Source organism: Canis lupus, chromosome 9 (assembly GCF_003254725.2).
Source record: "Canis lupus dingo isolate Sandy chromosome 9, ASM325472v2, whole genome shotgun sequence".
NCBI classification, from domain to species: Eukaryota; Metazoa; Chordata; class Mammalia; order Carnivora; family Canidae; genus Canis; species Canis lupus.
In genome coordinates this window covers 52,031,125-52,056,538 of record NC_064251.1, presented here as the reverse complement: position 1 = coordinate 52,056,538, position 25,414 = coordinate 52,031,125, and the positions used below count along the sequence as shown (strand labels likewise).

The window sequence follows — 25,414 nt, the reverse complement described above, 5'->3', positions numbered from 1 at the left end:
TGGCCCCACACCCACCGAGGTGGCTGCCACATGCAAGCTAGGAAATCCCTGGAAATTCGTGGCGTAGATGGTTTCCTCGGGGTGTCCATGCTTCAGAGCCTGGGAACCACAAGCCCAAGCCCACAAGAGCAAACCCTTGGCCCCACACTGCCCCGCTCTCCAACCACCTGTGTTTCCTCTGTGTCCCCGGTGACCCATGGCACTGATACACATGGACGATGGCCCACCGGGGCTCAGAGTGGAGGAGGGGACCAGGCACCTGTCCGGCCTTCTGAGCTCAGGGGTGGGAGGCTGAGCAGCTCAAGGGGCAGGGTGAGGGTAATGGGGCTTGGACCAGAGTGTGGCCCTAGGGTGCTGGCAGGACTTGTAGTCAAATCATAAGACCAAACTCTCTGAATGTCATGACCCCTCCTGGACAGTCTCACGGCAGGGTGGTGTTAAAGGTTATGAGGCCTCCACCAACACCGGAGCCATCCCCTCGCCACCCCACACTTCCCGGGCCCCAGACCACACTTCACCGTGGCCTCTATATTCTAGAACACAGCCTTCCCTAAAGACATCCATCAGACTCTCCCTGGAAGGAAGAACCAGATAGACAGGTAAGTAGGTAGGTGGGTGGGTAGATGACGGATACACGGATGGTGACAGTGATAGACGGGCAAGAGACACACGCAGAGACACACGCACAGATGTAGACACAGACAGGATATATGTGGAGTTAACAGGCAGAGAGCCAGCTCCAGACCCAGATCCAGATGATAATCCTGTCCCTGTGTTCACACGTCTGCTCGTACTGAGAGTGGCCCCCTGGGCACAAACGTTTGCTCACACGGGTTTGGTGGCTAGAAGTCTCTGTTTTCAGGAGAGCTCATGGTCTCTGCTCAGACATGGTAAGGACACTTTGGAGCAGGTGATCTGATGGGGTACAGCCCCCACCTGTGCCAGGAGCTCCAGCATGGGGCTCAGGGCAGCGGGCTGGGCCTGGCATAGCACACGCGGAGGCTGCAGTTCTTCGGAAGCCTGGTGTGCCCAACAAGGCATGCCCTGTACATATCTCACAGACCAGCCCCTGTGTCCCCACATGCCTGTGGACACCCAGCTCAGAGCTGCAGGACCAAGATGACCCCCGTGTCCCTCAGGGGGCAGTGCTCTGGCAGCACTATGTCATCTTCCTGCCAGAAGACCTGGCCACCAGGGAGTCAAGATGCTGCAGGGGGCATGGCTTCCCCAGCCCAGCACCCCAGAATGTGGAAGTTCATGGTGATGACAGAGGGAACCACTGTGCACTGCACCAGGCAGGTGCGCCGTGACTATGGCAGCTGGGCAGTAACAGGGCAGAGGGGCTTCCTGAATTCACACCCACGGGGCAGGTGACATACAAAGTAGAAGAAAGCTCCTTTTCCCCCTTCCTTTCCTTTTAAACTTAGCCTGGAGGAAGAGTCAGTTGGGTTGAAAGGGAAGAATCTGGGTTTCACTAATGACCTGAGGAGCTGTCGGGGTCGTGCGTGGTGTTTATTAGAATTCTCTACCCACCCCCCACATGTTTTCCTCTCCTGCTCCTGCCCTTCCTGCCCCCACCCCACCCAGCCCCACGTGTGGAAAGAGTCTCCCGTGCTTGGAGCCCAAGCCCCTGACCTAAAGGTCAGCTGTCTGGAAGGCAGTTTTGGCAGCAAAGTGGGTGAGAATAAACAAGACATACTAGAAAGTATACCCTTTAAATACGAAGGCAGCAGAACAAGCCACCTGACAAGGGGCCAGGCAATCCTTACCCTGCCACCTTTCTCTCCGTTGGCACCAGGAAAGCCAGGAAATCCAATAGAACCCTGAAAGAGAGAAAATTAATGAAGAAGCATGAGAGCTGGGCCAGGGGATGAGCTATGCTGCATGTGCCAGCTGCATGTTCCAGTACACAGCCTGAGACACAAACTACCCACCCCTAACACACCCATCCACCCCCACACACACTTAGATGTTCACGCATCCATCCATCCACCCCTCCACCCATCCATCCAACTATCCACCAACCTATCTACCCATATATACATCACCCACCCATCCACTCATCCATTCATCCCTCCACTGATCCGTCCACCCACCCATCATCATCACCCACCCACTCAATAAATATTTCCTGAACATCTCATAGACTCCAAATCTAAAAACCAAAGCTGTCTTAACCATGCTTCTCCTTTCTCCCTTTCTCCACACCCATGTCTTCATAACGCTAGTATTTGGGAAGAACAGGGTGCATAGAGATGAACTGGAGATGATGTGCAAATCTCGCATTTATGATATTTGTTTACCGTGCCTTGTTGTCATGTTTTGTTATCTTCCCAGAACACCTCTAAATAAAGCATGGCAACTTGTAAAATCGGAAATCAATGCAAATTAGTGCAGACTGTAGCAACTAACAGCTAGTTCATTCTAGAAACCTACAAGGTGCATATAGACAAAAGATGAACTCACGACTTTGTTGTGGTGAATATCCAGACACCTCCTAGGTGAGTTGTAAGGTGCCCCCTGGCCCCCCACATACTCAGGAGGTGGTGACTACTGTCAATGGGCCTCTACCTTCCATGTGGCTTAAAATCCTGACCTGAACATGTGCTTAGAACATTAAAGGCTCACAAATTTCCCAGCCTTGCATTTCTCACAGGGGCCTAGCATAGCCCACCCGGCCCTATGCCCACCCGCAAATCGGGGCAGGAGACTGTGCCGAAGACCCCTGGTTTCAGGTCCCACAGCGCTCAGTGTGGGAGCTGGGTAACAGGGCTGCATCCAGGCGCTCCCAAGGACTTTCAAAATGGCCAGGCAAGCTTCGAAGTTCTACCCTTGCCTTCCAAGGACGCTGCCTGAACTTGATCCACACATACCCCCAAACTTCTCTTCTCTCTGCCCCACCCCCCAGGAGACATGCACTTCAGGAGAGAAGATCCATCAACCCGTCTTTCTCCAAGATGCCGTGGGCACATCACAGCCACGTTCGGCGTGCCACTGCTGGACATGAAACACACTCCCGTTTCACGCCACCTGCCCTCCTTGCACACAGGGCGAGGGTCCAGGCCCTAGGGGTGGATATTAGCATTCCACGGGAAGGGCTGCTATTTCCTTAGCCAGGATGGGAATACCCTGCAGTGCAGCCAGCCCACAGGGCCCGTCCCGTTAATAAGACTGAGCCTGGGAGTCTGGAGAGTGCTGAGGCTGGGGAGGCAGGAGAGATGGGAGAGACAGGAGCTCTCTTCCACCACTAATTATGTCTCTAGTGCAGGCGGCTGGGTATTTTTTAAGGAAGAGCCATGAATAATAAAAGGTGAGATTTGAAAAAAAATAATGTCTTAAATGCTTTCCAAAGCCTCGAGGAGCTGTTTCACTTAAGGCAGAACATGATATCATATAAGGAAGGTTTCATCTCTCTTTTAGGCTCAGTTATGAGCAAATAACTTTCAAATCCCCAGGGTGAAGCACCAGAGGTGAGCGAGGCTTCTCGGGTCCTCCGTGTGGAGAAAGTAGCGGGCGCAGGTGCCAGGGACCACTCGCGCAGCCCTGGGCTCAGCCTGGCTTTGCCGCATTCTCTGAAAGGCTCCACTAACTGTGCTGGCACCTCCTTCCAACTCAGCCAGACTAAGGCAGAAGGCTGTGAGCAGGGCAGAATGTGGGGGAGACACAGCAGCACCCCCAGAGTCGGTTAGAGGGGCAGGGAGGGCAGGAGCCTCGAGGGGGTCTCCGAACACCGGCCATGCTCATAAATTACCTTGGGCCCTTGTCTTCCTGGGTAACCTGGTAATCCTGGCACTCCGAGCTTTCCCTGGTGAAAAAGTAGTAGTTGTGTCAGGGTTAGGGTTAGGGTTAGGGCTAGGGTTAGGGTTAGGGTTAAGGTTAGGGCTAGGGTTAGGGGCAAGACAGAGAGGACATCTTGGGCACTCCGAGAGCCCAGGGCGGAGGTGAAGGGCAGGGCAGGTGTAAGGACTTTTGCCATGGTTGCCGGGGCTCAGACCCCACGCTGGGAAAGCCTAGGAAGGCACTCCCCCAGGAAGCTGGCCAAGTGCTCTGAATGACCCAGCTTAGAACAAGAAAAGGATCGACCTGTCAACAATCTCCCTGGGACGGTTGGTAGGGTGCCAGGGGAGCACATGGGACAGGACCTGCATCAGACCTCCCCCATCCCCAACTGGGGGTCTCAGCCTCACTGAGTCACCAGCTGGACATCCAAGGTCATTGGAAGGTCTGTCCCTGAGAGGTGGTGGAGCTTCCCGTGTCACATACCTTCTCCCCAGGGGGTCCCAGAGGACCAGGGTCGCCATTCGGACCTCCACGACCCTTAGGGCCTTCGGGGCCGTCCTCTCCTCGAGGACCAGGGGGGCCGATCTCCCCCTGCAAGTCAGAAAAAAGAAGGTGAGGGCAGACTCCCAGGCTCACTCCCCACCACATGACACTCACGGCTGTTCTGTGCCTAAGAGTCCATGTCCCAGGTAAGATCTCGCGGTAGGAGCCACTCAGATGGCTCGGCCCACCAGGTGGCCTCAAGCAGATGGAACCCGCTTGGGTCAGACTAGAGCAAAGCACGGTGCAGCAAGCTATAGGGCTCTGCTGAACGGCTTCCCCATCCCTCTGCACAGAGGTGGGTGGCTCTTCCAGGTACCTTCTCCAAATGAGTCTCTTTTGGCTGAGATAACTGGTTAACACTGGTTTGCACTGGTTGCTCTGAATTGCTACTTTCCCAAATACAGCAGAACAGCTCATGCACAGGGGGATGCTTTTTCCCTTGAAACCCCAAGAGGCATAGGAATGGACCACAGCCCCTGGCTGGGCATCTATCTGGGCATGGCTGGCACACAGGGGACCACAGATGTGTCCCACAAATGGCAGGGTCCCAAACACGGCCCCATCCAACTCCCCATCATACGAATGGGGAGGCCTGGGCCCAAGCCCAAGGGGCTGGGGGTTGCCGACGTCAACACAGCATGCCAGCCCAGCATCTGAGCGCCCACCTCTCTGCCCACTGCTGAGTGTCCTCTGGTCTCTGGCTTCCAGGAGCAGTTGCGGGACAGCTGTGCCACCCACCACAAAAATGCTCAGCACACAGAGAGAGACCAATAACTTCCTTATTTGTAAGGTCCAATGTGTCTGTCTGCAGGACCAAATCCTTGGTCCCTAAGAAGCACTTTTTCTCAATCAACAAAAGTATCTTTCACATGTTGGCTGACCACTAGAAAGTACCAGTGCTGGGCAGAAATTTCTCTCTGGGGGAAATTAAGACCGATGACACCAGCTCCCTGGTGAAGGAGGCACCTGGCTCCCACTGCCACCCTCACCTAATTCCAACAGCAGCCTGTCCCCAGGAGCCTGGCATGTGACTGCTAAACGTCTTTTGTGCGATCTCCTCTGAAAAAGCATCCTCGTAATAGGGACCCCAAATGCAGGTACCGCATTGTCAGAGGCATAATAAAAAGGACTTTTCACCAGCCAAACGGAGAAGCCCTTCAGATGTGGGAGTGGGAGTCTTGTCACCATGGAGAAAGTTCTAGAACGGCTGCGTTTAGCAGGAATATAACTGGGACATTACTGTGAAATGAATCTCTCTCTTTTATTCCTCCTCCTTTGATAGAAGCCAAGATTGCTTCTGCCTTTTTAGTTTGGGACACAGCGCCAAGCGTGTGGGGCTCTCTGGCTCCGGCGTGTTCTGAAAAGGCACCTGCAGGCCCGCCTTGTCAGGGCATAATTACAGTGGCCGCGTGACAGCCCCGCCGGCTGACAGCTGACTGTCCAGGTGTGCGTCCAGCTGCTGCTGTGGCCATACCCACCAGGAGGCACAGGCACCTCACTCCCTCTTGCTCAGGCCGGGGCTCGCTCAGAAGTTTTGGGGGGGAGCTTCAAAGTGCCCGCACCACTGTGGCAGCAGGCCCAGAACCCAGACGCTTCCTCCAGCATCATCTGCATCACCCTCTCCTCAATTAGATGAAAACACAGCCAGCAGCTTTCTGTCAGGCACCTGCCATGTAAGCCCCCACCTCCCCCAGCACTGACCCGCTTCCTCTCCGGCTGAGGTGAATTATTCATTAAAAACAACTGGTTTGTTGCAGATTCCGATAGCCCAGGATGAGGCTACGGAACACAGGAGCTGCTTGGGGCCCTAAAAATATGTAAGAATGCTTGGTGGGCGGACATGCCATGGGGGTGGGCAGGGACCCCCCCCTCCCTGGTCAGAGGGCTCGTCTGCAGCCCCTTCCCGCCTATCCCCCTGCAATGCTCCCACCCATCTGAGCCAAATGAACTGCTCTGCTAAGGTGTCACTGGAACAGGACAAGTCTCCACTGTCCCCAGTGCAGGTGAGGGCATGGGGCAGAGGGGCCAGGTGACCACAGTGACCCTGGTAACTGGGGGTGAACACCAGAGGAGAGCCCCGCGGCTCTGAGCCAGGCCTCTGGCTGATATGCAGAGCCAGGCCTCTGGCTCCCAGCTGTCCCTGCCTGTAGGCCAGGAGCCCCCACAGAGGGGTCACCTCTGTTAGGAGAAGCTGTTCTGTGGCTCCAAACACTCCAGCCTTCACCCCTGCTCGGCACCTCCATGGGTCCCTTGCTACAGCCCCTCCTCTAGCCCCGCCCCTCACTGGCCCCTCCCCTCAGCAGGCCCTGCCCTTGGCCCCCTACATCCTTCCAGCCCCCAGCCCCTGACACCCTTGAGACACTTACCCGATCACCCTTGATGCCCATGTCTCCTTTAAACCCAGGAAAACCATCTTCACCCTGAGGAGGGATGAGGGACGAGACAGTGCCTGGGCTGCATGAAGGAACCTGCCTCTCGGATGGCTGGCCCCCCACACTCAGCACCCACCCCACCCCAATCCTGGCCCCGACATCCACCCTGGCCCCCAGCGCCCAGGTGCTTGGGCCACCACACAAGCCCTGGACGTGCCAGGTGAGGGTGTCCCTCATGAAGGGCATCCCCCTCACCCTTTGCAGTCAGCCTGGGGCTCAAGCTCAATCCCCACATCCTCAGCACCACCCGGTCCAGACATTGCTGGGGCCCAGTAACTGCTGACCAGTGAGCACAGGAGGGGGGACGTGGGGAAGACGCCCCACAGAAGCTGCAGGCCTTGGCTGGCCTGGTGGACAGGACCAGTGAGCTGTAGGGTAGGGAAGGGCCTGGGACCCAGGCAGTCCTGCTGCGGGGCCGGCCTGCAGTGAATACAGCCCTGCATCTTCTGGGCCATGGGACGTGTTCCTGTCATGTGCGAATTTGGAGATTCACAGATGTCAGTGGCCTATTGTCCACTCGTGTCCCCACGGAGACACCCATAGGACCCTCAGGGAGTTGGCACAGGGCCACCTGGCTCACCCTTCACTCTCAGTGTCTGGATCTCATTGCCCTGAACATCCAGGCTGCCAGGAGCTCATACCCAGAGGGAGGCAGCTTTCTGGGGCAGGACGAGAAGCCTTACATCCCCAGGCTATGGGACTTGTCCGTCCGCTGTTGTGTTAAGTGCCAGGGACGCCCCTACAGCAGCCTTAGAGTGCCAAGGCCCCAGGAGGCGGGTCCTCACCCCTCACCCCAGATCTGACTCAGGACAGTGCGGTGGCCCTCCTGGAGAAGAGGCCCTCCCTGTGCCACCCAGCCCATATTATCTCCAGTAGCCCTGTTTCTGGCTAAAGGTCAAAGTGACAAGTGGGGCACGCGGGGCTCTGGGTAGGCCCCTCTGACAGGCCGCAGGGCCTGGGTCCACAGGCCAGGAATGCAGGGAGATGGGACCGGCCAGTGGGGACATGGTCTGCCCTACACGGGGGTGTGCTTGGCCTTGACCCTGATGGGCCTTGGTCCCCACACTTCTGAGGCCCCAGAACAAGGGTTCAGAGGTCTGCCTTGCTCTGGCCACTCTCCAGGGGGAACTGAGGCAGCACGTGTGTGCGTCCGCTCCTTCCACCTGGCAGCCAGCTGAGAGCAGAGGGGGCCGGGGGCTGAGCAAACACCATAGCATGGAGGGTCCAGCCTCCATGTCCTCCTTGTCCAGTGCAGCCATCTGAAGAGCTACCTCAGGAATGGCAGATGGCGCAGGAGGGACCCGTGCCCAGCTCCATGGTGACACCCTTCCCCTCTGCACCCAGCTCTGTGGCAGCTTGCAAGGTGGCCACCGGGGCTGGAGAGTGGGGCGTCCGCTGGCCTCTGCAGGTGAGTCACGGGCTGTGTGCTGGGCCAGAGCCTTGGCCTTGGGTGGGGGGCTCAAAGCTCCAGCCCCTCAGCCCCGCCAGGTGGGGCACCCACAGCGGGTCGTCATCCACCTCTTCTTCCTTTGGCAAACAGTCTGGGCCTTGGGGCGTGCCAAACCCCCTGACCTCAGAGGCCTCAGCAGCCTCCGCCGGGGCTAGCGCGTCACCAAGGGAGCCACCTGCCCTAACCCGGGCTGGGCTGCGTGCACTGGTCCACCGCCACATGATGGAAAGGACACTCACCTTTTCTCCCTTCGTGCCCTTCAGACCGCGGATGCCATCTGCCCCCTGTGCAAACACAGAGGGAAAGGAGTGAGTCAGAGCCTCCCCAGAGCTCTTGAAAGGAAAGGCCTAAGCCCCAAACGCCAAGGAGGGAAAGTGCTTGGCCGCCCCAACCCAGGCAAGCTCCCTTGTGCTCCCGGTCTCCAAGGAAGGGCTCCATCCTTGCACCCACGCAAGCCCCCCCAGGCCACCCTCTTTCAGAAACATCTGTCTCTCTGAGGTCTGGGGAGCAGGTGGGACGTGAGGCCTCAGCTTGGGCTCTGCAATCAGGCAGATTGGCTCAGGTCCCGGGTGCCCCTTGCCTCAGTATTCTCATTTGGAAAGTGGGGGTGAAAACAAGCATTACCCTGTTACTGCTAGTGGGAGGGGAACACCAGATAAGCCCCCCGGACAGTGCCCCAGCACAGAGTGGGTGCTCAATAGACAACAGCGATGTGCTGTCTGGCAATCGTCATTTTGTATTATTACGATAAATGATAACAGGTATAATCTCGTTATTTACCAGTTAATAACAATGATACTACCACCACCAATAGTCAGCTCAGGACATACCTCATCTCTGTGCCAATAAGAACTGAAAGGGAGGGACATGTCCCCTTCCCCCACCCCCTCCCCCAAGCCAGCACCTCACCCAGGCCAGGTAAAGCCCTCTGTGGAATGGAGTTAAGGGGCCACGACCTCAGCCCTCTGAGCAGGAAGCAGACACTGACTACCGACTCCCAGGGGCCAGCTGCCCACAGGACCCGAGACAGGCTGGGCCTCCCATCTCTGTTCCAGCTAAAGCTGCCAGCCTCCCGGGGACCCTCAGGCTGCCAACTGCCCTCTTGTGGCAAGATTTTGCACAGACTGTGCAGTTTGAGCCTCTTTCCAGGGACCTAGGAGAGGGCCCTCAGAAAAGCTGGAGCTGGGACTGGCCCAGGCTGCACGGCCTCCCCTGAGGCACCTGCCACCCAGGTGGCCGGATACCTCAGGGCAGAGGGGAGGCCCTGTTGCCCTGAAATCCTGATGCCTGGGGGCTCTGGCAACAGCTTCCTCCCTCTTCCCCTACCCACATCCTTCCAGACCTAATGTTCCCCCATTTTACCACCCAGTCAGAGGCTAGGGGACTGCAGGCCAGGAGACAAACAGGCCAGGTCTCTGAGCTGGGTCATTTTGTTGCAGGGGCTGCCCCACGTGGAGCAGAGGTATTGAGCAACATCTCTGACACCTGCCAGTTAGATGACCATAGGCTCACCACCACCCCCAACCCCTGCCAAATCGGGACAGTCAAAAATGTCTCCGGGTGTCCCCCAGGGGGCACGAATAGGCCCTGGTTGGTTCAGAACCCTGGACTGCAGCATCTGCTATGGCTGAAGTGGGCCAGCACGGAGGGACCAGAATGCATGGGGCCCAGAGAGGGACAGGGCTTTGTGCAGGGCCCAGAGACAACTTGTATTCAGGTTCTTTCGCCCACCTGCCCCTGCAGGCTCAGGAGGCAGTGGGTTCCACTGTGCAGCAGCCTAGCCCTCAGCAAGGACAGGAAAGCACACAGAGGGGTGCTGCCCCAGAAGGGAGGCAGGACCTGGTGGAGAAAAGCCAGGCCACCACCTGTCCGCCCCATGCTGTCACCTCCCCTGGGGGTCTGCTGCCCCCCAGGCTGCGGACCCTGCTGACATTTTCAAAACCCCAGGGAATGAGAATCTATTTCTCCCATGAAAAGAGCATTGAGCTCTGCTTTTCCTCCCACTCTCCACTTCCAAGTCTAACTGGATCGCTCGTGGCGTGAATGAATTTTAATCAGATAGACAAGATAAGAGCATCCTCCATAAACATTTTAAAGCAAACACCTTTTAGCTCACAGACACAGCATTATGCAATTAGCCACGTTCAGGGCTGGCAGACACTTTTGCTATGCGACAAGAATTTGTAAAGTAAACATGCACAGAGCTCACAAAATCAGCATTTCTGCTGAACAATCATCCTTGTGAAACTCTCTAGGCATGCTTGCAAGAGCCCGCTTCCCACCTAGGGCCCCTGAGCCCCAGGAAGTCTGTCTGCGGTGGCTCGGGCCCTCAGAAGGCCATGATCCCTGGGAAATGCAGTAGGGGCCACTTGGAGCCCGGCATGGGGCACTTGGCTCAGAATACGCAGGTTTGGGTCTGAGTCCTGATGGAGGCATCGATGTCAGGCTAACTTGGGACAAATTACTGAGCACGGAGGTCGTGGGTTCTCCGCCCTCCACATCGCAGGCCAGCTGCACACTTCTGATGGGCAAGAAGGCTCCAGAACATTAAGCATGGGAAACGGTGTGGATGGGGCCCAGGTGCTGCTGGGTGTGTTCATGTGAATTCTTCAGACTGAGCTAGTGGGGTGTGCACACATGTGTATATATTTCCTTTCACATCAAGTTAAGATCATTTTGAAGGAAAGACTCCATTAGCTTCTTTTGCAAGCCCCAGAACCACCTAGAGCTTTCAGATGCCATGCCATGGTTGTTCTTGGAGAAAGCAGAGCCCCACCCGCACCCAGCACATGTACCTTCCTCAGGGCACATCCCTCTCCATATAAATGTGCCCGACACAGTCAAGAAAGTGGCATGAGTGGAGATGACATTACACAACTCAAAGTAAACACGGTTAGCTCCAGCTGAACAGCCGGGGCCTGTGTGCTGGGTATTGCTCTGGAGCTCTGCGCCCTGTTTAACCAGGTTCTGGGACGCTTTCGGCAGCAGAAACACAATTGTGGATAAATGGACATCTCCCACGAACCTCCCCTAGCCACCCAGGCAGCCTTGGTGTTCTCCAGGAGGACAGGCTCTCTCACTCTAGACGTGCAAAGGGCTCTGGAACTACTTCTCTGAGCTTCCTTGGGAAAGAGCGCCAGGCTCCTCACTGTGGCTGAGCTGTGCAGCTCTAAGGGGCTAGAAGGGAGCAGGCACCAGGTGACAACTAACACAGAGTCCCCACGGATGGACACACAGCCGCCGTCCTGCTGCCTGTGTTGTCACAGAGAGAGACGCACCAGAGAGACGTCCCCTGCTTGGGATCAGCCCCTCCTGGCCCCAGGTGGCCCCTGCCCCACCTGCCCAGGCCCTCTGTCCCGGGATCCCGCCTCCCCACGAGCGTGGGAGAACCAGGCTACTGCGCCCTGCTATCCCAACCTTGACCTCCAGGAAGTTGTGAAGCGGCCAGAATCTCACCTTGACTCCTCGAGGACCTGGATAGCCAATTGGGCCCTGGGGGCCAGGTGGACCCTGAAACCAAAGAGGAAATGCCATTAGCTCTGACTTGGGTGGGCAGGCATGGCGGTGGTGTCTGGTGCACTCCTGGGTCCTCCCCGCACAGTCAGCATTACCTGCCTTCCGCCAGCAAGCTCCCCCAGCTCTGAGCAGAGGGGACAGCCCAGATCAGCCTCCTCAGGAGACACACAGGACCTGCTCCCACTCGACCCAGCCCCGGGCAAGGCAAAAGCACAGGCTGCGTCCCATGAGGAGTAAGAACACCACGGACCAATCCAACTGTGGCCATAGCCCACCAGTCCGGGAGTGCAAGTGGGGCAGCGAGCAAGATGGGCAGAGGGCTCTGATGCTTTGGGGGGCCTGGCTGCCCTGAGAGCAGCACATTCCCAGTAGAGGCACCTTGGATGACATGGGACAGCTTCGGGCTGGGAGAAGGGGACAGGGCTGACCACCTGGGAAGGGGTGGCATTGACAGCCGAAGGGCCTCTGACCCAGAGGGGCTGACCTCTGCCCCAGCCCACCCAGCAGGTGCGGGCCTGGGGGGAGCCAGGAGTATGAAGGCAGGCATGTGGACTTTCGCCACCAACAGGGCAGCAGACAAGTCCAACCTACCTTTAAACTCCCAAGCCCTGGACCCAAAACACACAATGGCAATGGGTCATTAGGAGCCCCTGGCCCAGGACCTGCACAATCACCCAGCTTTTGTGTGGCCAAGTGATGGCTATGCCCACACCCCTGTGTGCAGTCACCAAAGGTGTGGAGGGGTCACAAGGACCTCAAGGGGTGGAGGCCCCACTCCCCCAGGCTGGGTGCCCCGGGCACAGACACCAGAGGAAGGGCCCAGCTGCCCCCCACTCATTCCCTCCTGAACCCACCTGGCCGCCCTTCTCTCCCGGAGGACCTTCTTTGCCTGGGTGCCCCTGTCAGGAGAGAGAAGGTGGGCATTAGCTGCTGGCCGCCCCCCACAGCTGTCTCCCATCTCCTTCCCCCACACCCCCATCAGGCAGCTGGACACAGAGGTCACTCCCAGCCACGTGGGCCCAAGCCAGCCCTTCAGCCCTGACCCTCAGGGGCACCATCTATAATGTGACATCCATGGCAGGCCCAGCAACATCTCCTGTTGGCATAGAGGAGAACATTCTTGGAAGCCCACGGGTAGGATCTGGACATGATGGTGTCACTCGACTCACTAGTGCCCAGCCCACCCCCAAGCGTAGGTGAGCGGGGACGGTGACCACCAGGCATTTGCTCAACAACTCCCAGAATGAAGGATTCTGTTCCGAATGAGGACGGATGATGCGGGACCAGGGGTCTGGATATCCTGGCTTCCCAGACCAGCGAGCTACACGCTATCTGCAGGACACAGACTCTTGTGTTGGGAGACATGAGGGAAGTCAGGCTGGTGCCAGGACAGAGGCTACATCCTATCATGTGACTCGGGGTCCCTGTATGTCCCCAGGTCTTCACGTGGTTTGCCTCCCAGCCTCCCGGCCAGTGCAACCTGAAAGAGAGGACCCCAGCCTCCCAGCTGGTGCAGCCTGAAGGGAGGACCTATTCCCATGATACAGGTTCGGAGCCAAGGCCCAGCAGAAATGGTGTTGTCCCCTGGGTCACTGCCCCATCTGTCCAAGCCCTGACCAATCCCAATCAGAAATGCGAGCTCTCTGACTTTTCCAACCAAGGGTGGTCACTAGAGTTTTACTTTTGAGGAAACAGAGATAATAAAAGCAGAAAGAGAAACAGTTCACTGTCTGGAAATACCCCACGGATTCCAGTAAAGAGGCCATGCGGTAGGGTGAGGATGCCGTGAGGGAAGCGTCTGACTCTAGTCCTGGTTACACCTGACCCTCTGTGTGACCTTGGTTGGGGCAGTTACTCGCCCTCTCTGGGCCTCCACTTCCTCATGTGTCAATGGCTCCTTCAGCTCGAGTGTTCTAAACGTTGAGGGCTCTATTTCTGCAACACTAGACAGCAGAATTATGGGAACCTAAATCTCATCTCTTTGAATCAGTGATTTTGTGGGTCCTCCTTTTTATTTTGATTAGTTGTGCAATTGGATTCAGTGTGGTTGCAAATGGCCTGCCCTGATGCAGAAGCAAGTGGGAGGGTATGGAAGTTCCTCTGCAGGGTGGGGTGCCCTTAGGAGGCCTCAGGGCACCGGGAGCCTGGCGGGGGCCACCTTTGAGGGAAATCAGGCACCCCACCTGCTGCTCTGGCCCAAGCGGGATGCACTGCCCACCATCCTGCCTTTCAGAAACAAGGCTCATGGGGCCAGCACCTCTTGGTGGTCGCACTGGACCCAAACAGTGCCAAGGAGAAGGTGTCCTGCCCTGGGGTGACCGGGAGGGAAGGGATCCTGCCCCCTCTCTGCCATGTGGGTTCTTTGGTGGGATTTTAGTCCAGCTTCCATCGACCACAGACATGTTTCCATTAAGGAAACAAGGGCACCGGGAGGGCATCTGTGGGTGCTCAAGCCCCGGCCAAGTACACACACACACTAAGGGCAGAGCCCACATCGGCCCCTTGGGGGGAGAGCCATGCCCTCCACATGGTAATGTCCTTACTCACCTGGTGGCCACAACCACCTGCGGGTCTGCAGAGCGCTCAGAACTGCGCCCACCACGCAGCAAGCGGCCAACATGCATCCGCAATCATCATAATTTATCAGCGTTATTTGAATTGGGGCCCAATTTCTTTAGGTGCATTTTAACTTAGATGTATAGAGTGAGAGTGACTTCGTGGGAGGAAAGCTTTATAAAGCAGACTCACTAAAAATATTGGAACAGAAAAACACTGAAAGGAAATACATCAAAACAAGAGATTGATTTTTTTTTCCCCAGCACAAGGCCAGACTATCTCCCCTCCTTTCTGTGCATTTACACGTTTGCAGTACTCTGTAAAGAGCATTACTTGTATAATGGAAAAATAATAAAGCTTAAATTATGTGTATTTGATACTTTCCTGATTAAAAAAGTAATATATGTTCCCCACAGACCCTCCCTCAGGCAAGAGGAAAAGCAGAAGAAGGCCCTAATAACCTCACCGCCTGCAGCAACCCTGGCTAATTGTGTGATATGGCCCCTCTGATCCATCTTCTGCACACATACATGCTAAACTGGCATCGCGTGATGTGTTTTTAATTTAATATTGAGTAGTGGGCCTTTTCTCATGTCACGGAATACTTGCCCAAAGTCGGTTTTTACTGGCTCCGTAATATTCCTTCGAACCATAATTCATGTCTCCATCTCTCCGTCCTGAGCTCCCCAGGATGATTTAACAATGTGCTTAGGCGCGCATCTGCCCTGAAACACTCCCTCCTTCTGAAAGGCTTTAAATCAACCTTCCTTTCTGTAGCTGAAGCCAAACCCAACCAACCCGAGGGAAGGAGGAAATAAAACCCTCTCTTTAAGGATGATCAACAGTGTGCTGCCTCCATAACTAGAGTGTGTTTCAATGTCTCTATTCTTGCAAATTCACAGGAGACAACCAGTCACCCTCGGCACCTGTAGCGGGAAGCACCTGCGGTGTGCAGCCGGCACAGACACACTCAGACGGGTCTACCATGTGTTCCTGTTTCAGGTTTAAGTGCTGGTTGGGAGAAGAGAAGGGCAGAGTCCAGGAGAGGCAGCCCATGGGCCCCACAGACAGGGGTCTTACAATTTAGAAGGACATCGGACCCTTTGAGGTGCCTAGTGAGTCGGAGGAAGTGTCAGTGTGGGGACGGGGCAGGGGTGTCCCTGGAAGAAGCAGTCAGGTCAGGGAGGTGGGGGTCTACAGAGTGCCTCACCCCCGGCACCATCACCCCGTGAGCCCCTGCAGAAGACCCACAGGGCCTCACACCAAATGCTACAGAAGATGCACAGGGGAGGGCGGGGGTTGGAGAGCAGAATGCACGCGAGGAGCCGCGCCGCCCTGCTATCAGCGGGTTGGGCCTCAGAGATGGTGTCAGGGTGGTTTTCATTTCGTTGTCATTCCATTTACTTTGCTAATTTTCCATAACAAGATGTGTTATTTTATAATCAGAAGAGGAAATTAAGTGTGAATATAAGTTAGAGAAGGTAAGCGACATGCTGTGTCCATGCTCGCAGGCTTGTGGCTACGGGAGGCCACAGGAGGCCCAGGGCAGCTTGCACGTGGTAGGCCTGCGAGCCGTCGGCTCAGAGGAGGAAGGGCAGGGACGGACGTGTGATGCCCTGGACAGAACCACACTCCACCATAAAGGGAAGAGGATGGTTGTGCCTTACACAGTCACCAATTCGCTGTCAACATACTGAGCTGCTTAGTTTTTAACGGCGTGATTAGAACAATAAAATACGCCGTATCTGAAACAGGTAATTCAGCCAGCTTGTCCTTGGAAACAGGCTGTGTAGGCAGCATCACCTGAATCCTCTAAAAATAACCCAAATCCCCAAATCCCACCAGCAACTTGCAAAGAGGGCGATGGGCGCAGATGAATCCACACATACTTGTAACACACACTGACCCTGTGTCACCTCCCCACTCCTCCCTCCCACACAGCTCAGCCACAGATTGGACCTGTTACCGGCTCGCTATTTCGAGGCGCCACCCAATTTGGCTCCACAGCTGGGCTCACACTTTGAAAATGCGCCCGTGCTTGTGAATACCCTCCTTCTCAGTGTGGGATCGCTAAAAATACCCTCGGCACGCGCGTCGTCCTTCCCTTCAAACCAGTGGCACAGCACCCGGCTCAGAGCCCAGCCCAGCCCTCCAGGGAGTTAACAATGCAGGCTGGTTCTGGTCATGAAGCAGCACCCCCAATAAATAACTCACACTCCTATTCATGCCGTCTCCACCCCTTGATTGGAGCTCATTAGGGAAAAGTGTTCGAAGCCCAGTGACTACTGAGCAAGCAAGCTCGCAATCAGCGGGGTCTTCATTCTCGGAGGTGGGAGAGAGGAAACGAGGGGCGAGGGGGGCAGCTGCAGGCCTGGGGGACCCCCAGGGCGGGTGGCTGTGAAGGGGTGAGACAAGCAGGGTACTCACCGGGGGTCCATCGGCACCGGGCATTCCTGGCAAGCCTGGTTTCCCCAGGGGACCCTGGAACAAACCAGAGACCCCGTGAGCCCTGGGGTTGCCCCTCCACTAGGCTGCCCCACCCTCCACCTGCCTCTGAGGGCACATCTCAACTTTTCTGCTCAAAGAACATTTGTAGAAAGGGATGCTCGGAGGCACAGAAGCTTCCAGCAACCAGTGCACCCAGAGCACTCTGTGCTACTGAGAGCCACGCCTTACAAGTAGCTCTGCCCAGGCAAGCACCTGGGCTGAGCACAAGCTCTGCCTGCATATGTATGCGTGGCCCTGGGGCTCCCCCCAGCCCCCAGGACTCAGCAGGTGCCCAGGATACACTCAGGGTTGCCTGAGTTAGCAAACACAAAACACAAGCAAACAACAAGGAAACAGATGCCCCGTTAAATGTGGATGTCAGACAGATATTCAAATTTAACGGAGTGCCCTGCGTTTCTTTTTCTTCCTAAATCTGGCAACCCTCACACACAGTCAGACAATGAGTGAATGGGTGACTGAGTGAATTTATGATCAATGAAAGGCAGAGATCCCCCATCTTCCCCTGAGCTCATCTTCTCAGTGCACAGCGAGCTGAGCTTCCCTCCCTAGGTGGGAGGGCCAGCATTTCTGTGGTCTCCGGCAGAGGGAGCTTCCCAGGGGCAGGAACACATCCTTCTGGCAGGAACACACCCTTCTGGCAGGTGGGGCGCCCTCCTACATTGGCACAGCCCACTCACCTTTTCCCCTGGAGGACCAATGGCACCCTGGGGGCCTGGGAGACCCTAGGAGAGGAACAGTAGAGCAGGAAAGGTCAAGGAAGTTGGCTCCCAACTCCTCCCCACCCCTTGTCCACCTCCCCCCAGCACCCTCCCCCTCATCTGCACACCAACGACTCGGTTCTAGGTCACATCCAGGCTGTAGGTCCCTTTGGCCGGGACTGGCAGCACAGGGCCCAGGACACCCCACCGAACACCTGCCCTGCCCACTGCCCGCTGCTGCTGGCTTACCTGGGCGCCTGGGTTACCCTGCTGTCCCGGGGGGCCAGGCTCTCCCTGGGGGCCCTAGAGGGAACAGAAGCAAGGGATGGGGACTCCAGGGGGCCGGCAGGAGAACAACGTACTATCACGCCCAACAGCAGTGTCAGAGGACCATGCCCAGGCAGGAGGAGGCAGGTGGCCCCACGGCAGAGGGGAACCAGGCCCTGGCACCTGCAAGGCCCTCCATGCTGACCCCGATGCCAGCAGCACTCAGTTGTCTCTGACAGTGCAGCCGATGGCCACCAGGAAGGAGCCCGTGAAAGGAACGGACCAGAAAGTATTCCATTTGGTAGAACGTTCCGCAAAATGCGCTCAAGTCCCCCAGTAGAGTCATGGGACCTATCTGTCGTGGGCTTGGCTCATAGTCCACGCTCATCACCAGAGAGAGCACAGGGCAGGGAGAAGGCAGGTCCCTCTATGCCTGCGCAGCTGTGGCCTGGCTCTAGCGGCAGCAAGCACGGCCACAGGACCGTGGCTGCGAGCTCTCCCACGGCTGGCTCCGTGGGGGCCGGGGCTCAGGGCCGTGGCCTCCTCCTCGGATCCCCACCCGGTTTGTCGGCAACAGCCGGGCGGCAGACCCCCGGGACTTACCACGTTTCCTTTTGGGCCTGGTTGGCCGTCCATACCCGTTACACCCTGGATGAGATTGAAAGAAAAGCAAAAAACAAGACAGAATGCTAAAGAATTCGTGATGCTCACAGGGAGAACCCCACGTGACCCGCCTTGGCATCCTGGCCACATGTCTGGGGATGGCACACCCTCTGGGGAAGGGCAAGGGTTGATGGGCCTGGGGTCAGTGGAGCTGCCAGGCCCCAGCATCAGGCAGGGCAGGCCCAGGGAAGCCACCCACCAGGACAGAGCCCCGCCAGGACCACATGCTGCCTCCCAACAGATCTTTCACAGGAGCTGCTGCAAGGTCTCCAAAGGGGGACACAAGGCATCTGGGGCCTGTTTGTAAAGGCATGTGCCGCATGAGAAAGCAGAGAGCCCTACAGCCAGCTGGCCTCTGTCTCCATGCTCGAGGCTACACCTGCAGGAGGGCTTCCTCGACCTGGGAGCATCAGAGCCGCCCCCCCCTCAACTAGCCCTGGGCAAGTGTACAAGGTGACACGCCTTACCGGAGGTCCAGGAGGGCCTGGGGGCCCCTTTGGCCCCAACAGACCACGCGGTCCCTGCAAGAGGAAAGAGCAAGGACTGTTCACACTTGGTCAAGAATCCCCACTCTGGCCCTGCCTCGTGGCAAATCCTGCAGCCCCATTCCTCCCAGAGCCTCTGTCGCCACACAGGTGTCCATATCTCCCTGGGAGGCGTGGCCAGCACACCGTCCTCACCTGCCTCACTTCCTCACCCCACCCCAGTCTCCACCTGGGCTCTGGGAAGCAGAGGCAGGAGCCCAGAATTAACCAGTGGCTCAGAAGATCGAAGGGCACCCTCAGAGCAAGGGGAGCCTTTCAAGTCAAGGGGGCTCTTTCACCCTTGCTCAGGGCAGGTGCACACAAAAGCTCTCCCCTCAGAGGCCACAAAGATGCTCTGCTGCATGGCACACTTTTGTCCCTGTCTCATTACTGCTCCCTCTCACATCCCTCCATGCGGCTGCATGTCTGACAACAGAAGGTGGAGGGAGGACACACTGATGGGGACATGGTGACCAAATACAGAGACTAAGCACAGGGCTCAGGTTTTCTCTGGGATACCACAAGAACCCAGAGCTCAGCCTCTCCCTCTCCTGTGGCAAGGGGTACATGGGGGCACAGCCCCATGAGCAGGCCGAGGGACACAGTCTCAAGGCAGTGCCGACTCCAGCACGGATCAGGAGATTTAAAAGGTGACATAGCAGAGTCGTTGCTCACCACATGCAGGAGCCCCATCATGAACCACTCACACCCGCCTCACCTGCTGGGGGATCACCCAGCCCTTAACCAAGGCATGAGCACCCTTAATGTTGATGGATGCTCTTCAGAGGCCATGGAAGAAGAATCTTCCCCTGCTCATTGCCATGGAACTGTTCCCTTCATTATTTAAATACCTGGCCCTGTAAATGCTTTCTAGGAGTTAATAACCCAGAGGTATCGCTCAGGTGCGTGTTAGGGAGAGGACTGGGTAATGGATTCTCCTTAGGGGCTCATCAGTCATCCAGGGTATAATTTAGTCCCCAGTAAACGTGTGAGCACAACCCTGGGCTCTCTCTCTGTGCCATGTTCACAGTACGTGTCCTCAATTAACATCACTAGATGCATATGGCCACAGCGACGTGGACAACAAAATGAGACATTCGAAAAGTAACCATGGTGTTCTTTGTCACCAATGAAGGTGACCCTCTACTTGGGTAGAGGTTGGCTTGGGGAAAAAAGCCGTTTGATGCCATGGCAGAGCCACCCTGATGGAAGGCTCCATTTCTGGGATGTGTAGACATGAGAAGGGATGGCAAACTGTCTGATCAGTCCCTGCAACTGCCCCTGGACATGTGCCTGGTGTGCTCTGGGTGTCTACCATGCCTGCAGCCTGGACACCACCACGATGGCCCCAGATACCCACCACAGTGGCGCTGACTCCCCTTGTGATGGCCCTGGCCTCCCACCATGATGACCCTGGACACCCCCCATGATGACCCTGAACACTTACCATGATGGCTCTGGACTCCCACCATGATGACCCCAGACTCCCACCATGATGACCCCGGACACCCACCATGATAGCCCTGGACACCCACCATGCCTGCAGCCTGGAGTCCCAATCACAGCCCTTCCAGCCTCAGCTTCTTCCTCTGTGGAAGGTCATATCTGCCCTACTAGCCTTTCCAATGTGCTCTTTTTCCTTCCTCGAGAATCCCCCAGATGTGTCTGTCCCAAGGCTGACCCCCCTCTAATCTACACTCTGGGTCGGTCCCTGCTTCTGCCCTGCCTGGCCTCCTTGGGCAGCCCATCTCCATGCTGAGACAGAACCCGATCAAGACTTACAGGTTCCCCAGGCAGTCCTCTGGGCCCAACTTCTCCGTCATCACCCTGTTGGGGAGAAAAGAGGCAAGATTTTAGGGACAAGTTCTAGAAGCCCAGACAGAGAGACAATGTTCCCTGAGGCTGTGCAGAAGGATGCTTTGTCCTGGGGCCACTTCAGCCTATGCCAGATTTACCAGCCCTGGGACCTGCTGGGAAGGCCTGAATGTCCTCACTCCCATAAAGCTGCAGGGAAAAGGTGGGATCTGGGGCCCTGGGACACTCTGCTCAGGATGGTACAAACCACAGTTCCAATGAGGAAAAAGCTGCACAGGAGGAGTCACGGGAGCAAAGATTTGGTTACCTTGATGGGGAAGGACAGGAGTGAATGATGGAGGGATGAAAGCTAGAAAGAGATGGAAAATAGGACAGGGTGGTAGGGAGGAGGGAGGGGGAGAGAGAGGAGATGACAGGTGATAGGGAAGGAGGGAGGGAGGGGGAGGGGAGAGACAGGGAAGGGAGGGAGGGGGGGATGACAGGTGTTAGGGAAGGAGCAGGGAGGGCCAAGGGAGGAAGAGAGGGGGAGGGGAGAGAGGGAGGGAGGGGGGAGAGAAGAGGGGTAAATGACAGACTGGAACACAAGTGACAGAGCTGAGGTGGGAAGGAGTGAGAGACGGTCACCAGATCCCCTGGGCCAACCCCAAGGTACCCTAACCTCTCTGCCAGGGCCCTAAACACAGCTGGGGGAGGAACCAAGATGAGTCTTTTCCTTCTGGCTGGAGAAGGAAATGCTGCTGAGGCTCCACTAGTCCCAGGTCAGGAGCTGCTTGTCAGTACTCTGCTGCTCTCGATCAACACACTGCTCCCTTCTCCTCACCACACACACACACACACACACACACGCATGCACACACACACGAGCGCCTACACACAGCCAGGCCTGCACGGGTGGATACTGTGCATGCACATGCAGTCATAAGTACCCTGCACACTCACACACAAGCACATACGCTATGTATCCACACACACACACACACACACACCTCCTCTGATTCGAGAGGTGCAGACACCCAGAAGGACCCTCCCCTCCTTTCTATGGTGCAGTGAGCTGCGTGGGGGCCCAGATAGGAGAAGGTGCCCTGACAAGACCAATCTGAGAGCTGGTGGCCACCAGGGCCTGGCCTTCCTATGCCTCACCTGCTCCTCTTATTCACAGGGCTTCAAACTTTTTCCCTAAAACACCCCTAATACCTGGGACACAGTGTAAGTGGCTGGAGTGTATGGGGGGCTTAACCACTCCCATGCTCCTCTGCCTCAGGATAACTGTGCTTTGGTCTGACACTGAGCCTGCAGCCCCAGGAAGACACACCTGACAGACATGGGGACTCTGCAGAGCCCCCGGGGGAGGCCCAGCTCCAGGCATGGTCCAAACTCGGGCACAGCATTGTTCCCCACTGCACACACCCAGCCAGCTGCCCAACCAGCCTCCAGACCAAGGATGGTCTGTCCCAGACTCTCCACCCACCCCCCAGATCTCCGGGCTCCGCCACCCCCCAGCCTACCCCCGGACCATGAGACAAGCTGAGACCCTGAGCTCATGACCTCTCCTGACACCCCTCCTCCATGGTGACCTGGGCATCTGCCTCCCCGAAGGGCCCTCTTTCTGCGACCAGTGGCAAGTGAAAGCAGATCCAGGACGCCACGCAGCACAGGACCAACAGTCAAGCTACAAATTTTCACCTGCTTTATCTCAGAAGTGGCGTGTGGCCTGTCCCCACATCCCATGGCTTTGCCCTCCACAACCCCTCCTCCCCTAGCCTCATGCCTGGTGGCCAAACGCATAGCTACTGGCGTTTCCCAGTGGTTTCTAGCCCAGACCCCCCGAGGGGGCAGGCAGGAGGGTACATACCCGTTCTCCATCGTCTCCTGGAGGTCCCGGTGGCCCAGAAGGACCAGGGTCACCCTGAGAAGTCAAGAGGGGTCAGTGTCAAGCACTCGGGAGCAGCCGCACATGACGGTCCCAAATGCCCATCCATCTTCCTGTGATTCTGACACTGGATATCCTGAGACCATGGAGACTCTGGGGCCACAGGAGGCCATTTGGGAGACTGGTGTGGGGAGGCCGGTTTGCTGGACTGGCTCTAGTAGGGCCGGGCAGATCCACGGACATGGAGCACCCTGGGACCTCAGGACACGGCAGCGGGGCCTGAGCAACCCTTGCCCGCTTCTCTATGGGAAGCAAGAATACCCCCAGCCCACTGGATCCCCCAAGAAAGAGCTACCACCCTGGACAGCCAGTGTCCTAAGGGTTAGCACCAGCCCACCTCCCACCCCTGGCCACTTCAGGCCTCACACACAGCTGGTGCTCAATGAATGCACATCCGTGGATCCCACTGGCCCCAACGTGGTGGCTGTCTGTGTCCAGTCCCCATGTCATGGTTGGATACTGTGGACAACGCAGCTTTGGTACATTACTGCAGCCCTCTCTCAACGCCCCCTGGGACGTGATGGCTAAACCCCCTGACACAGCCAACAAACGTGTGTGTGCATGCGTGTACACACACGCACATGTGTCCGCTACGTGCTGAAGTATAGAAGAGACATGGTCTGCTTCTCACAGGGCAGGGAAGGGAGAAAATGTCCGATGAGCGGCACGAGGCCATCACACGGAGAGAGACCAGGGCTGCCGGCCACAGCACGTGGCCCGCCCTTGTCACTGCACCATGTGGGTCATGCCCAGCTGCCCCAAGTCACCACTGATGCTGCAAAGGGTCCTTGGCAGCTTAGAAATCACTTCACCGAGGGCATGACAGGCCCCGTTTATCAGGCAGCGGGCGTCTCTGAGGAAGGATCCCCCCTCGCCCATCAGCACCACCAGGGTGCCAGGCCTGCCGGGCTCTTCCATCAGAAGCCACAGAGAAGAAACCAGCTTCCTCTGGGCTGACCTCCCACCAACAAAGGCATCATGTCAGCACTGGTTTCCACTCCCCCACCCTGGAGTCTCCTTAGTGACCCCCTAGACCAGAGGGCACGCAGCCCCACGCCAGAGCCCTCCAGCTGTCTAGAAATAACATCCACTGTGTGGACTCCACCGGGACCTCTGTACCAGGGACACTCCGACAGGACACTTACCCGGTGGCCCTTCTCTCCCGGCAGTCCAGCCAGGCCATCGAAGCCACGGTCACCCTGCAAGAGGGACAGAGAGGCTGCTCAGAGACCATGCCATGCACACAGCTCAGCTGCTGTCCCTCGGCCACGGCTCAGGCAGTGTCAGTGCACCCCGGGCCCCAGGAACTTCACATGTGGTGACCACCGGCCTCCACACACCATGTGTTCCACTGCCTTGGATCCAGGTTCCCAGGCTCTTTTCCCCACAAACACCAACAAAGGTCAGAAACACAGAGGTGACTTTTGTCCTTGGGCCACAGACTCTGAGTCTTGCTGGCCAAGTGACCACGGCAGCACCTCCACGTGTGCCTGTCCTGTTTGCCACTACACCCTCAGCGCACATACTACCCAGCAGATGGGCCGGCACTACCCTGGCTCCCTGGCCACCCTGCCCTATCTCATGGCCATCGCAAAACCATGTGGGGTGAGGCTGAGCACAGGCTAGTTCAGGTCGGTTGGAAGAAGACCATGGTCTACTGGGAGTGACCCAAGAAGCCTTTCTTCCATCCTGCCACCCCGGGGATGTGAGACCAGAGCCTCATGTGAGCTCAGGATGCACAGGGAGCATCTGAGCTCGTCCGCACCAGTTACAGCATGAACAGGTGTCTCGGACACCCAGCAGGGTTGGTAACCCATCTCCACCCAGTCCAGGTGACCATCCACAGCATGGTGTGCTCCCTGGAGAAGCAAGCCTTTCTTCTGGCACCACACACTGCCCAGGACAGCTCTCCCAGAGCCAAGATACGAGCCCTGCAGTGACCCATATGCAGTGTCTACTCGCTCCCTGCAATGAGGGGCAGACATCCCAAAACTGGACAAGAGGACCCCCTGCCCTGCACACTTGGCATTCCTGTGTTGACCCCCATGTGGGATCCTGTTGCCTGTCCATGGTTTCCATAGCTGGGATGCCCCCTGCCCCCCTACATTCACCACTCTCTTGAAAGGAGCAAATCTGCCCCCTAAGCAAACCAGCTGCAGTTGTCACACCTGCTTGTGACACTCACCCCACCAGCCCAGTCAGTCCTCATGCCAACACATCAGAAAGACGGATCCATGAAGAGCCTTCCTCACCCCCCAGGTCCCCTCCCCAGATGAGCATGAATGTCATTAGTCATTACTTGTGACCAAAATTACATCCACCATGTAACCAACACGTTGGCCACGTCACCAGCATGACAACAGTGATGGCGGCCATGGTCCCAGAACACAGGGAGGTGGTGAGTGTAGCCTACCTTGGGGCCAGTTTGTCCGGGCATCCCTCTGGCTCCGTCACTCCCAGCTCGGCCCTGGAACACAGGAGGCAAGCTGTCATGGGGACTGGTGAGTGGTGGCTTCCGGTGAGGCTAAGCTGAGCCACATAGCCCCATGTGGCCAGGCTGGCCGGGAGGACCCAGGCCTGGGGTCCTGGGGCTGCTCCATGCCTCTTGATATGGTTCCAGTCCTCCTGGGCCTTGCCATCTGAAGTGCCAGATAGAGGTAATACTACCTGCCTCTCTGTGTTTGGGGGTAAGACCATGTGGCAGGAGGGCAGCCAGGCAACGCTGTCCATCC

At 57.1% G+C, this 25,414-nt stretch overlaps 1 protein-coding gene and 1 long non-coding RNA gene across 3 annotated transcripts in view; one reads left to right on the top strand and one right to left on the bottom strand.

Annotated features, from left to right (window-relative positions):
- The window catches only part of COL5A1 (collagen type V alpha 1 chain), a 150,462-nt gene that overhangs the window by 43,665 nt on the left and 81,383 nt on the right, over positions 1 to 25,414 (bottom strand). For both annotated transcript variants that reach the window (XM_025475661.3, XM_025475660.3), the window contains exons 17-32: positions 25,096 to 25,149; positions 23,828 to 23,881; positions 22,605 to 22,658; positions 20,720 to 20,764; positions 18,881 to 18,934; positions 18,354 to 18,398; positions 17,733 to 17,786; positions 17,463 to 17,507; positions 16,705 to 16,758; positions 12,576 to 12,620; positions 11,662 to 11,715; positions 8,445 to 8,489; positions 6,690 to 6,743; positions 4,264 to 4,371; positions 3,752 to 3,805; positions 1,770 to 1,823 (exon numbers count right to left, since the gene is read on the bottom strand). In XM_025475661.3, the coding sequence (XP_025331446.1) occupies positions 1,770 to 1,823; positions 3,752 to 3,805; positions 4,264 to 4,371; positions 6,690 to 6,743; positions 8,445 to 8,489; positions 11,662 to 11,715; positions 12,576 to 12,620; positions 16,705 to 16,758; positions 17,463 to 17,507; positions 17,733 to 17,786; positions 18,354 to 18,398; positions 18,881 to 18,934; positions 20,720 to 20,764; positions 22,605 to 22,658; positions 23,828 to 23,881; positions 25,096 to 25,149 (873 nt within the window). The remainder of the gene's footprint in view (positions 1 to 1,769; positions 1,824 to 3,751; positions 3,806 to 4,263; positions 4,372 to 6,689; positions 6,744 to 8,444; positions 8,490 to 11,661; positions 11,716 to 12,575; positions 12,621 to 16,704; positions 16,759 to 17,462; positions 17,508 to 17,732; positions 17,787 to 18,353; positions 18,399 to 18,880; positions 18,935 to 20,719; positions 20,765 to 22,604; positions 22,659 to 23,827; positions 23,882 to 25,095; positions 25,150 to 25,414) is intronic.
- Positions 6,734 to 13,422, top strand: LOC125755773 (uncharacterized). The gene is made up of 3 exons (XR_007413079.1): positions 6,734 to 6,915; positions 8,006 to 8,163; positions 13,160 to 13,422. It is a non-coding gene; the product is annotated as an uncharacterized LOC125755773 (long non-coding RNA).